General features: G+C 37.1%; 1 protein-coding gene across 2 annotated transcripts in view; it reads right to left on the bottom strand.

Annotated features, from left to right (window-relative positions):
- The window catches only part of ATP2C1 (ATPase secretory pathway Ca2+ transporting 1), a 175,734-nt gene that overhangs the window by 52,743 nt on the left and 109,026 nt on the right, over nucleotides 1-13,965 (bottom strand). For both annotated transcript variants that reach the window (XM_004464741.5, XM_058290625.2), the window contains exons 11-15: nucleotides 11,944-12,010; nucleotides 4,684-4,808; nucleotides 3,902-3,999; nucleotides 1,443-1,538; nucleotides 1,270-1,359 (exon numbers count right to left, since the gene is read on the bottom strand). In XM_004464741.5, coding sequence (XP_004464798.1) covers nucleotides 1,270-1,359; nucleotides 1,443-1,538; nucleotides 3,902-3,999; nucleotides 4,684-4,808; nucleotides 11,944-12,010 — 476 coding nt within the window. The remainder of the gene's footprint in view (nucleotides 1-1,269; nucleotides 1,360-1,442; nucleotides 1,539-3,901; nucleotides 4,000-4,683; nucleotides 4,809-11,943; nucleotides 12,011-13,965) is intronic.

Here is a 13,965-nt window from a genome sequence, read left to right as displayed (position 1 = left end):
GCTTTCAAAGGTCCTCCAGAAACGCGGTCTATTCAGTCTACTTAAAAATATACTCAGCTACTCAAACACCTTTCATTTTATCCAGGTTAGTCAACTCATCAACAGTAGCCCAGGCTCTGCTTATTTATGCTCTGTGCTTTTTTTCTAGCATTTTCTCCAGCTTAACTCCTATCTAAATGCTTCAGACCCTTCAAGCCCAGCTCCCAGCTCTGAGATTGCATGATTTAATATTCAGAACTTAAATGTCTATTAGTCTTAGGATGCCTTTTATTTCAAGCAAGTCAGCCTTAACTCTCCACCTAAAATGGGGAGTTCCTGCCCTGAAGGAGGTAGTTTCATACCTTATCTTTCAAAGAACCCAATATCCTTTATTAAGAACAAAACAGGAAATATGTGTTAACTGATTCATCTCCTGAATAGCTTTAGAAAATCCATGATGTTATTTTAGTTAAAATGAGACCAAATTATAAAGCCATGTGGCTTTCTGTTGAGGAAATGTACACATTGTAAAAGTATCAATTTTATTTTACCAAATTAAATATAAATATATTATAATAAACTTCATTCTATATTGGATCTCATTTCAAAGAACCTCATTTAGAGGCATGATGCTCCACACAAGTCTCCAAGTTTTCTCAGCCTGCTCCTACTTTTCCATTTTTGGGGGGGGTGACAGATTGGAGCTTTAGGTTTCTCATTAAATCAGAGGTAGCCAGCCAGGAGATGGGGAGATCAACTGGGCCAGGTAAAGAGTAATCTAGAACAGCATACCCATCCCCCAACACAAATTCTAACTTTATACTTATTTGAGAATTTGAAAAAGAAGACTGGGAAAAGAATTAAGCTTCCCTATGAAACTTTCTCAATTTTCTCATGACCACCTTAATAGCGTTATATAGAAATACTAAAGAATGTTGCCTTTTACTCATTTGAAAGTCACTTAGCAGACAAACTAATTTATCAGCAACTATACACATTTATAAAGCTTTTCACACAAAGTCCTCAATATTATGAAAGACAAGAAGAGAAAATACACTGCTTGTTAGTTTGGATCGTGCATCTAAGGGATAAGGTCACACTGAAAAAGCTCTATGCTATTTCCAGAAAAATAAAATGGGATCCCAAAGGGCAGTAAAAACAACAATTTGAGTTTTTTTCACTCTACACCTAAAAACCAGTAATACTGAACTTGATGGCCGTGTTGCACTTCTTGTGAGGGTAATGCTCCATGTGTCAAGAAGAAAGACCAGGTGTCTCACAGGGACCTACCTTCATAGCAAGAGCGATCAGGGCTCCCTCGGTCGGCTTCCCCATCAGAGTGTTGTTTCTAATGACAGCGTCATTGCACACGCAGCCTGCCTACGAGAAAAGCACACACTATGAACCCCTCCCCTGCTGAGTCACACGAACAAAGTCGCCTTCCTGAAGAATAAAATATTTACCTCAACAATTCTGCTCACAGCTGGGTTATAGAATCCATGAACAACATCTCCATCAACAATCACTTCCCCAAAGTGATTATAGCCTACTCCAGTAACCTACGGATTATAAAGTGGGATCAATAACACAAACAAAAGACTGTGACAATATTTATGGGAAGCAAAAACTATATGGGCTGTATTCATTTCATTTTATAACATCAAGACAGTGTTAAAATGTATAGAAAAGCATTTGAATTTGTTTAAAAGAAGACTTAATAGTTAAATGAATATGGATTCCAATTTTAACCACAATGATAAAGCTATAAAGGTAGTGGGTTGTTCTCTACTTACAATATACTGTAAAAAGCATAAGTAAATTGTGAAAATCTCTACACATGAATTAAGAGAGTATAAATTAACGTAACTTTACATTTTACAGCATACTACAGGCCTGCAAAAAACTCAAATCCATTACCATATCTAATGTTGAACAAGAACCTGTAACCTAGACAGAAGTGGGCTTTTTGCAAAGAAGGTGACTGATCCTAAGTCTTATTGAATGCAGCATTTACCTGCCAAACTGATAAGGCAGTGCTCAGTGAATTCAGAGATAGAGACAATCTGGATACCTATTCCGTGTTTCTCAAACAAACCAGCAAGGAAAGGGGATGTGGCTGAAGTGACTAAGCTCCCACCTACCACATGGGAGGTCCCGGGTTCGTCCCGGTGCCTCCTGGAGAACACGAGCAAGGCAAGCTTGCGCAACAAGCAGGCACGGCGAGCTGATGCAGCAAAATGACACAAAGAGGAAAGACAATAAGACACAACAAAGCAGGGAGAGGAGGTGGCTCAGGTGTTTGAGCAACTCCCATGTGGGAGGTCCCAGGTTCAGTTCCCGGTGCCTCCTAAAGAAAAGACAAGCAGAAACAGAGCAGACAGCAAGCACAAACTAGGGGTGGAGGGGCTCGGAATTAATTTTAAAAAATAAATCTTCAAAAAACCAATCAACCAAAAGTTAAATTTCCCACTAAAAATAAGACTTTAGAGAGAAAATAACTAATGGCACATGCCTGACATATAAAACAACAGAACTTATAGGCAAGTTTAACATCTGGCCTTCCACATCTGGACGCAGACACCCTGCTGAGTCATCCAGGAAGGGCACACTCACCAACACAGGGTGGGCATGTGCGACCAAATCTCAGACGAAACGTCAACGACTCATTTCAAGAACCACATATAATGAAACTAAATAAACCCAAGCACAGCGTCTATCAATGTGTCTAATCCATACTTTGCCCTGTCAACTAAATGTAAATACATTTTAAAATACTATACCCATCATAAGAAGTGCTAAGGAGCAGATCAGCCAAAATTCTTGCCAAGGTAAAAAGCTCGTCTTTACCGAGCTTCAGGATGACCAATGCACATACAGTGAAAGGCACTTAAGAAATGTCAATATATAATTTATAGAATGTATCAAGTCATTCATTTATTCCTGGAACAGGTATTTATCACTATGAGGGAGACCCTGTGCTAGGAAACATGGTTCCTGCTCTCTTACAACTTACAGAATAACAGAAAAGAGAAAAAACTTCACCTGAATTAGGGCCGAGATGTATGGAGTCTATGATAATATAGGGCCAGTTCTGAGTAGCCAGCAAAGCTTTTATGAAAAAGTGGGAAGGAACTGAGATGCAAAGGATTTAGAATTAGACTGTTCTTAACAGTGAAAGCAGAAATAAAGTCCATGAAGTAGGAAGAATTTTTTCACCCTGAAATAACTCTAAAACCAGTGTATTTCATGCACAGACAGCAAGGGGAGTATAAGGCTGAAGAGAGAAATATGGGCTACGCCAGTTTAGGCCTCAAAAGGTCACAGTTCAAGATCCTGGTCACAACGGAAAGTCACTAAGCATCTTATTTTAGGGAGAGACAGGCTCAAAATATGGCTCAAAAAAAGATCCCTCGTGTTGCACAGAGTGGGGGCATCAAGAGTAGATGTAGGAAGACCAATCATGAGGCTTTATCAATAAGTCAGGTGAGAGATGATGTTAACTTGGGTTAGGAGACTAACCATGAAGTAGAGACGTCAATGGCTAGGAGAGTTATTTACAAGATAAAAATGAGTCATATTTGGGGGTGGATGGATGGATGGACAGACAGACAGATACAGGGTAAATAAGAGGACAATTCAGACGGATGGAGAGAGAGAGAGAGAGAGAGAGAGAGGCGAACAGACAGATTAAATACAGGGGTAAATAAGAGGTGACAATTCGAATCCAAACTGGACTGTAGGACCACAGCAGGAAGGATAGTAGGATCAAAACTTAAGAAAATCACACAGGAAGGAAACATCTCCCTTGCTGACTAATTTACCACCCTTTTGAAGACAAGACACTGAAATCGTTAGGAATGTTAAATATCATGTTTCTTAGCTAACAATCAGCGCTGTTTAAAAAAAAACCACCTTAGAGTACCTCAGCATGCAGGCCATCTGAAGTAAATATATGAGTAACAGTCATTTCATTCTTCGTCAGTGTTCCAGTTTTATCTGAACAAATCACATTACAGCAGCCTAAAGAAGAAATCATTATTTGTCACCGAAAGAACCAGAGAGAGAAATAAAGGTTCACAAGGAAAACGAATCTAAGACTCTAGAATCCTGTCTTGATTTTCTGAATTTTGGAATCTAAACATACTGGTAATTTATCTCATTATACTTGCTTCATAATAAGGTAATCAGTTTCCAAAACCAGAAAGGATTTTTCAAAGTATTTTGCCTTCTTGACATTAAAAATTCAAACTAGAAATTAAATTCAATACATTTTTGGATACCCTAAATTTTTTTTTAAAAGTTTCATTACAACACACAAAAAATAGTATTACAGCATTGAAGTACTACATATTTACTCTTCTTACAAGCAATTTCAAGTATGATATTCTAGACTGTAATATTCAATTATCTTCCTTGAGATGTCCAAAGAAAAGAATTTTATTAATTTTACTCCTACATTTCATTTGCTGTATGAATTTTTTTTCTTAGATTATTTAATCATTAGAACAGTTCATGATGAAACAGATTTCCCTTCAAGTGCCCTGTCCTGAGTGAAATGCATTTTTAATCATTTTTGGTAGTTAAAGCTACATCTAACATTGCCATAAACCAAACACCAATATGCAAACCTCTAAGACAAAAATTCAAACGCCCAAAAATGGCTCACTGAGGACCTAAACAAACACACACTTAACGCAGACTTACCCAGAGTCTCCACAATAGGCAGCTTTTTCACAATGGCCCTTTTCTTCACCATTCGCATCACGCCCAGGGCAAGAGTCACCGTGACCACAATGGGAAGGCCTTCAGGGATGGCGGCTACAGCCAGGCTGCAACAGGACGTTCAGAGCGTGAGCATGCGAACCAAATGGTACCCACAGCCTCAGCTGGACAGCGGGCTGCTTAGAATAAATGGAAGAAAAACGTAAAATGATCGTCATCACCAGGACTTCAGAAATGGCCTCCTCAGAAGGAAGGGAGAGTAGATTAATCTTTACTGCACAACTACTGGCTGCCAGGCTAAGCACATACTTAGTCATGTAAGTTCTGAAGTCATACCGCCTGGATTGGTCCCAAGGCTCACTCAATCTACCTGTGCGACCCCAGGCGACCTACTCCTCCACCTCTGTGAGTTCACTTACCTCATCTGTAAAAGATGGATGACAGTAACACGGACATGATCAGACTTAATGCAAGGGTTGATAAACGACAAAGCATGAAATGCATTTTGCACAGTGATACACGGTATTTAGTAAATACTGGCTATATTATTTATCACCACCATTGCTTCCCACTACATTTTCTCAAAAGCCCCACAGATTAGATCCCAGTCTGAATTACTTTACAAAAACAAGAAAACACGAGTCACAGAGAGTGAACTGAATCGCAAGCCCAGAGCAGGGCAGAATTTAAGCCACGGTCTCCTTTAAACCCCAGGCTTATCTCATTACACTATGCCATCAAGACTGATGAGCTTTCATCTTCACTGCCCTTCGCTTTGTCTTCACACAAGGCAAACCCTTTTCCTTTGGAGAATGCATTTCACAGGGGTCAGATGCAGACACTTCCACCCCAACCCCACCTCACACTGTGGGTGACACCTGCTTCAGAAGCAGGCGCCGGACTCCAACGTCCAGCGAGGGCCCTGGCGGCCTGTTTCTGCTTCAGTGATCTAGAAGGAAGGTCCCTCTCCACTGGGACCTTTTCTCTTGAGAAGAGGGCACAAACGTGGGTCTCAGAAAACCATCCTGCCTGTTACTTGGCAAGAGCCTCTCTGGAAAATAAGGCCAGAGTATGAACAAAAAAACCTTGATAAAATCACTGCAGCCCCTGTACATACTATGAAGAGAGAGAGATATAAACTGTACTTCCCAGATCTGCAAGCCAACAAGTTTTAACTCTTGCTTCAGGCTTGGGTTTTGTGCAAGGAAAATATCATAAAACATACATATTAAAATTCACTTAATTATAAAGCACAGAATCTAACATTTTATTATTCCCTCATGAATTGTAAAAGTGGGCCAATTTAATGGAATATAATATGTCCTGAAGAGAGGAAAATATTCTACATAAGAAAATCAGAAATTCAATATATTAATAAATAAAAATGAACAATTTTTAGGAGAGCAATTTTATAATTAACTTGAAAAGTTTTTTATCTCTGAATTTGACATTACACCTAAACCATGAGTAATATTCCACCTCAAAGAATGCCTACCATTATTTTTCAAAAATCAAACTAACAGACACATATAATTTCTAAAAAAGACAGAGGGTTTCAATGAAAAGAAACAAATGTACAAATGCTTTCTATATCCCTCCCCACTGATGCCCTAAACCATTTTTAAATGTTTGGTTTCAGCTCTCCCAGCAGTTACTTCCACAGACTAAGCAAGATGCTTGTAACTCTTATTTCCTAACTTCCCTCCTGTAGGATCTCTAACGCTGCCCTCCCTCCCACCCCAGGACTAGGCAGGATGATAGACAGAAATCACTCAACGGGCACCACCATCTCCACTCCTAATAGTTGATACTGTTAAAATTCTTTCACTTTTGGACTTCCTTGACCTGACTAGAGTATTTTTGAAAAAACCACAGCTGACATCACACTCAATGACAGATTGAAAGTTTTCCCCCTAAGATCAGAAATAAGACAAGGATGCCTACTTTCACCACTGCTATTTAACATTGTACTGTCAGTTTCACCAGAGCAATCAGGCAAGAAGAAGAGACAAAAGACTTACAAACTGGAAAGGAAGAAGTAAAACTTTATTTACAGACTCTATGATCTTATACATAGAAAGGTCCAAAGAATCCACAAAAGAAAACCTAGAGCTAATAAACCAATTCAACAAAGTACCATGAAACAGGATCACCATGCAAAACTCAAAGGTATTTCTGAACATTAGCAATGAACAAAATGGAAATTAAGAAAACAACTGCATTTACAATATCGTCCAAAAGAATATATCAGGAATTCCCCCAAAGTGATGCAATGCAATCCTTATCAAAATCCCAAAGCCTTTTCCTCAGAAACAGAAAAGCTGATACTAAAATCCAGGTGGAATTAAAAGGAACCTCTAATAGTCAAAACAATTCTAAAAAAGAACAAAATTGGAGGCATTATACTTCACAATTTCGAAACTTATAAGCTACAAGAACCAAAACAGTGCAGAAATGAAATAAGGACAGACATATAAACCAATGGAATAGAACCGAAAGCTCAAAGATAAACAAGCACGCTACAGACTGGACTTTCTACACAGGTGCCAAAATCATCCAATGAGGAAAGAACAATCTTTACAGGGACAACTACAAGGCCATGTGTAAGAGAATAGAATTGGACCCTTACCTCACACCATATACAAAAATAAACACAAATTGGATCAAAGACCCAAATTTAAGAGTTAAACTATAAAATCAATGGAAGGAGTAAATCTTCACAACCTAGAAAGGAACTGGCAATGGTTCCCGAAGTTAACACCAGCAGTATCAATAATTAGAAAAAATAAACTGGAAATTTCTGTGCATCAAAGAACACTATAAAGAAGAAGAAAAAAAAAAGAACACTACCAAAAGACAAAAGAGGCAGTCCACAAAATGGGAGGAAATATTTGCATATTGTTTATCTCATAAGGGTGTAGTATCCAGAACATATTAAAATATGCCTACAACTCAACAAAACCATAAACAATTCAATTTAATAATGGGCAAAGAGGGAACAGACGTGGCTCAAGCAGTTGAGAGCCTGCTTCCCACATGGGAGGTCCCGGGTTAGGTTCCCAGTACCTCCTAAAAACAAACCAAACAACAACAACAACAAAAAATCAAGTCAGGGAGCCAATGCTGGATAAGCGCCAGCTTCCCACATATGCGGTCCCAGGTTCAGTCCCAGACCCAGTACCTCCAGGGAAAAAAAGGAAAAGGGCTTAATAAACATTTCTTCAGAGATATACAAAAAGAGCCAACTGATTCCTGAACATCACTAGGCACTAGAGAAATGCAAATTAAAATCACAATGAAATACCACTTCATACCCACTAGGGTGGCCATGAAAATTTTCCCAATTAAAAAAAAAAAAGTGTTGAGGATATGGAAAACCGGAAACTTCATACACTGACTGGTGGGCATGTAAAAAGGAGTTGCCACTGCAGGAAAAAGTTTGGCACTTCCTCAAGGTTAAACAGAATTGCCACATAACCCAGAAACTGCACCCAGAAGAAGTGAAAATGGGCTTTTACAGATCCCTGCATGCTGATGTTCACAGCATCATCCACAATACCAAGAAAGCAGAAACAAGCTGGCATCCATCCGCGCATGAATGGATGGCAAAGTGGGATACATCCACAAAATGGCATGTATTCAGCCATAAAAAGGAATGAAGTACCAATGAATGCTACAAGATGGATGACTGTGGAAAACATTATGCTTATGGAGAGAAGCCAGACACAAAAGGACATACTGTATGATTCCCTTTATATGAAAAATCCAGAATAGGCAAATCCATAGAGAGAGAAAACAGATTAGTGATTGACAGGGGCTAAAGAGATGGGAAAATGGGAATGATAGCTTGACAGACAGATGGGGGGTTTCCTTTTGGGGTGATGAAAATACTCTGTAACCAGAATGTGGTGATGGTTGTGAATATATGTAAAGCCATGAAACGTACACTTTAAAAAGGCTAATTTTAAGTTATATGCATTTTATCACATTAAAAATTATTCAGTGATCCCTTTGTAATTTTAAAAAGATTCTTGTTCCATTTCAAGTACTTTTCTTGACTCTGCTACACATAAAGTAGCAATATATAAGCACTCCTATGCTTTATGTCCCAGTTTCTTTTACCTACTTTTCCTTTCACTTTATCTAGCTTGTTAACAATGATATTCTATTCTATATCATAATTAGTTCATTTCTACATGATCTATTTCCTTTAATCACCTTTATATTCACACCAATATTAGCATTTGTCTACTTACAAACCATATCAAATGAATTTTGATAAATACATACTATTAGCAAAAAAGGAATGGTCCAGATTCTTGCCAGAAAACATTATGAATTCCTTCCTGTAGAAAAACTAACTGTAAGAGAATATCCATCTCCTTTTTGCCCTTTGCCCTGAAAAACAAACTGTTCATTTATCACTTATCAGTTTGAGAAAATACATGGTATCATCATCCACAGATTCATAGTCTAATATTTCACCCCCATTATGAGAGCATACATTCATTTTCTGATTTTGTGAAGTCTTCTGTCAATTTTTCTCTTTGCCTCATATTATGGTGGAAAATTAAAAAAAAAAGTGAATTCTCAACTTTGTACAATGAAACCTTTAATTAAAAAAAAAAAAAGACTACAAAGATGGTGCCTCTAAACCTCTTTTCTAAGAAAACTAAAGGATGAGGGAATGACGATGATTATTTTATTATTACATCAACCATCTCATCATTCCATCTTTCTTCCATTTTCTTTTTGTTTTACTCTCATTTAGCACAATTGAGAATAATTGTAAAAATAATTCCTAGGGTGATGAAATAGCAAAATGTTTCAAGATACAGGAAAAATAAGTTAATAAAAGGTCACATAACATATCTTAGATTCATAAAAGGGTCCAATGGATCCATATACTAATTAGAAAATAAAATTTAAGTTTTTTTCCATTTAAAAAGAATCAGTAAATTTTCCTTTTGTTTCATGATCTGTCAATCTTTATAAAGTTTTTATTCTAGTAACATATATACAACCTAAAATTTTCCCTTTAAACACATTCAAATATATAATTCAGTGGTGCTAATTAAATTCACAGTATTGTGCTACTATCATCTCAACCATTATCAACTTTTTCATCATCCCAAATAGATCTGTACAATTTAAGCATAAACTCCCTAATTCCCTACTCCCACCTCATGCTCTGATAACCTATATTCAAGATTCTGACTCTATGAGTAAGCTTATTCTAACCATTTCATATCAGTTAGATCATATAATATTTGTCCTTTTGTGTCTGGCTTGACATGTTGTCTTCAAAGTTCATCCATGTTGTCACACGTATCAAAACTTCATTCCTTTCTTTTGTACAAGGCTAAATAATATTCCATTGTGTTTATATACATTTTGTTTATCCAAATGTTAGAACTGCTCCAAAAAAAATTACGAAAAACTAAAACTGGGTCCGATAAATAGTATACTGAGTATTGATATCCCAAACTGATGCCCCATGTACAGTTTATTTCAGATTTAAGTGTTTTTCATACAGATTTAAGCCAAGAGTTTTAAAATGCACTTATTTTCCCTTAAGGGTAAAAAATACTCCTTCCACAAATCAGGCCCTTTTTTAAGTTCTTCTTCATTCTACCCATCCCCACTGACTGCTTTGTTGGCACACCTGAGCAATTACCTCCTAGGCCTAGTACAGAGCTATCACCCACGATTTCTTTTCCATAGCTGCCTAGGTTAGCTCCACCATTTCTTCCACACTGGGCATCATCACCTTGCTTTCTTTCACCTTTGTTTTTCTGGAATTCACACAATCTTAAGTGGGAGACAAATTTTCTGAGTACCTGATTGCCTACTTATAATTAATTAGATTGATACTTTGGCTGGGCAGAGGCTTGTAGATTTACAATCATTTTCCCTCCTAATTTGATAGCACTGCCCCATAACATTCCAGTGTTATCCAACTTTACTTCTGATGAAGGGTTAACCAAATCCTTTTACCCTTCTGCTTCTTGCCTAATTCTCTAGCTCTATCCTCTCACTGACCTGATAATTATAGTATGTCAATTAAAACAGAGAAGAATCACTGGTTATAATAAAGGGATTCCTTGACTGATAAAACTGTCTCTGAACTAGGAAGTCACAGCTTTGCATTTCCTGGGTGAGGTGACTCATCTAAATGGCAACTCCTAATGTTTCAGGAGATGCCGGTTCCTGTGGATCATGAGGCTTTTTAACACAGGGCTGTTTCTACATTCATATCGGTCTCTTCTCCTTGTATATGAACTGAGCTGCTGCACAGGCTGCTGCTAGGACTGTCAGCCAAAAATTTCACTGGTGTGCTTAGGACACAGGTATCAGATGTGGTCTACCAAAGTCTATGAGATAGAGCGTTTAGAATCTGAAAAGGCACCAGGGTGGGAATGGCAATTGCTAATGAGAAACTTGATGTCACTCTAATTACCCTTCCTTTGCAGATGGCCTGATTGTTTTTTAGTTTCAAAATGACATATCTAGGTTGAAGGTTTTTCTATCCTTCTTGACATGTGGTGAAATCTTTCTAACAAAAGACCTCTCATCACAGCTCAAGAGCATATTCATACATTATTTCTTAGATAATATCCTTTTATCTCTCTTTTGAAACTTCTACTGGTTAGATGTGATTATTTCCTGAATTATTCTTCCGTTACTTTTATATCATTCTCTATTGTGACTTTTACTCTATTTTTTGGGAGACCTCTGCAACTTTGTATTCTAACCTTTCAAATGAATTAAAAATTCAATTGAATTTTTACATTCGGCAATTATACCCTTAATTTCTAAAGTCTTTTGTTTCATTTTGTGATATTTTCTAAAGCAATCTGTTCCACTATCAGGGATGAAGTTTCTTCACAAAGCACTAAAGTATTTTCTGTTTATTTTTAATTTTTCTTCTATTAGTAGAATTTTGTTTTGTCTGAGATGAGTTATTCAATATCTGTATTTCAGTCTTTCTCTTTCACAATGCTAGTTTTCATTTGGCAATTCTTAATTGTTTGTTTATATTTAAGAACATACTATTGGGCTGATAATCCCAGACATCCGGTGTGGTTTTTCTCCACTGCCATATGAGTAAGTTTTTGTTCATTTCAATATACGAGTTTTGAACTATTTATACTCTTATATGCTCCATTAAATACTGACTAGCATAATGAAACAGAAGTTCTGCATATCAGAGAAATAAGCAAGACAACTATTAAAACTTACCTTACACTAATAGTAAACATTTCTAGGATATCCTTTCCCAGTAACCAGCCAACCAGCATGATGATACCTAAAACAGAACCAAATAGCCATTTGACCCTTTTATATAAAATGAACAAGGTGAAAAGGGATGGAGTATGGCATTGAGGGTATCCAAAAGGTCCCTTAATATAAAAGGGAAGTCATGTCAGAACATTATTAGAATGTATTTTAAAATCTATTTCGCAGGAGAGATTAAAGTTAGCACTGCATGTATACATGCACACACACACACAAATTTTACTTTTTGTTGCCACTTTCCCCAAACAATCCTTAAAACAGTAGTATCAGTATAGAAAAAAAAATTACCCGTATTTTCGTTCAACCAGAAAAAAAGGAGGTAGCATAAGACATATAGGTCTTCTATTTACTACCAAACTTTGTAAAAATGAGCCCTGGAACTTTACTTTTCATACAAAATACAAAGAAGCACTTAGGACTTGGCTCAAACAATGAGACACCTTATTTAGGACATCTAAAAACTGCATTAACATTTAAAACGTACTAAAAATAGTCAATTAACATAAACAATATGAATGATTCCATGCCACCTGTTTTAACCTTTACTTTTAAAAATAATAGGAAGTAAAGAGAGGACTTGTTAGGAACAAGAAAACACAATATCAGAGGTTTAATAAAATAAAGCAACCTCAAGATTATATTGTAAATCAATATGGATAATTAATACAAGTTTACCTACATCTTTGTACAATTATAAAACAATGATCCAGATTATAATCTCAACTACCACCCTGAAAAAAGAAATTATGTCCAATGAATTAGTCATGGGTAGGCAAACCACATTCTGAGAGCCTCCCATTTTTTGTGTTGGAAAATAGCCAAGCTTATTCGTTTACATATTGTCCGTGGCTCCTTACATGTTGAATGCAGAGTTGAGAATTATAAAAAGACCATAAGGACCATAAGCTTAAATACTGTACTTTATTGGAAACAAAAAAAAAGTCTGGTGGTTCCTGACCTACTAAAGTCCTACTTCATATAAGATCCTGACAATAAAAAATACATCACATGTATTACAGTAAAATAAAACCAGGTCAGAAAGTTGAAAGATTTTTATCACTAAATGAGATAGTTTCATGGTACACAGTTAGTACAAGTTACGAAGATTTAATTGATTAGAATTCCCTTCAAAGTACCAAATTCCAGAAAATAAAAAGAAAGGATCAAATGAAGGAAGCAATGAGACCATCCATACCAGCTAAATAAGAAGAGCAAATTACCATGCTACTTTCTACTTTGTTTTGATAAAAACTGATGGTTCGATAGAATTAATGTTTATGGAATTATTTCAGTGAAACTGCATCCAGAAATATTGCCTTAAAAATGCTAGCTAAGGGAAGCAGACTTGGTCCAGTGGTTAGGACATCCGTCTACCACATGGGAGGTCTCCGGTTCAAACCCCAGGCCTCCTTGACCTGTGTGGAGCTGGCCCATGCGCAGTGCTGATGCGCGCAAGGAGTGCCATGCCACACAGGGGTGTCCCCCGCGTAGGGGAGCCCCACGTGCAAGGAGTGCACCCGGTAAGGAGAGCCACCCAGCGTGAAAGAAAGCGCAGCCTGCCCAGGAATGGCATCACACACACGGAGAGCTGACGCAGCAAGATGATGCAACAAAAAGAAACACAGATTTCCGTGCCGCTGACAACAACAGAAGCAGACAAAGAAGAACACACAGCAAATAGACACAGAGGACAAACAAGTGGGGCGGAAGGGGGGAAGGGGAGAGAAATAAATAAATAAATCTTTAAAAATAAAAAATAAAAATGCTAGCTAAAATAAGTAAAATAGAATTTAAAGAAAAGTAGAAAAGACTCTAAGAAATTGATGTGTTTAATGTTTGATATATGATAGCATTTAAACTGGGTGAATAAGGAATTTATTACAGAATTGATGGCACTGGAATAACTAATTTTGAGTAACAACGTTCTAACTCACTGCAAGCCATGTACTAAAATAAACTCTAAAT

This window comes from Dasypus novemcinctus, chromosome 31 (assembly GCF_030445035.2).
Source record: "Dasypus novemcinctus isolate mDasNov1 chromosome 31, mDasNov1.1.hap2, whole genome shotgun sequence".
NCBI classification, from domain to species: Eukaryota; Metazoa; Chordata; class Mammalia; order Cingulata; family Dasypodidae; genus Dasypus; species Dasypus novemcinctus.
Note: the sequence above shows the minus strand (reverse complement) of the source record. Positions and strands in the feature narration are given on the sequence as shown.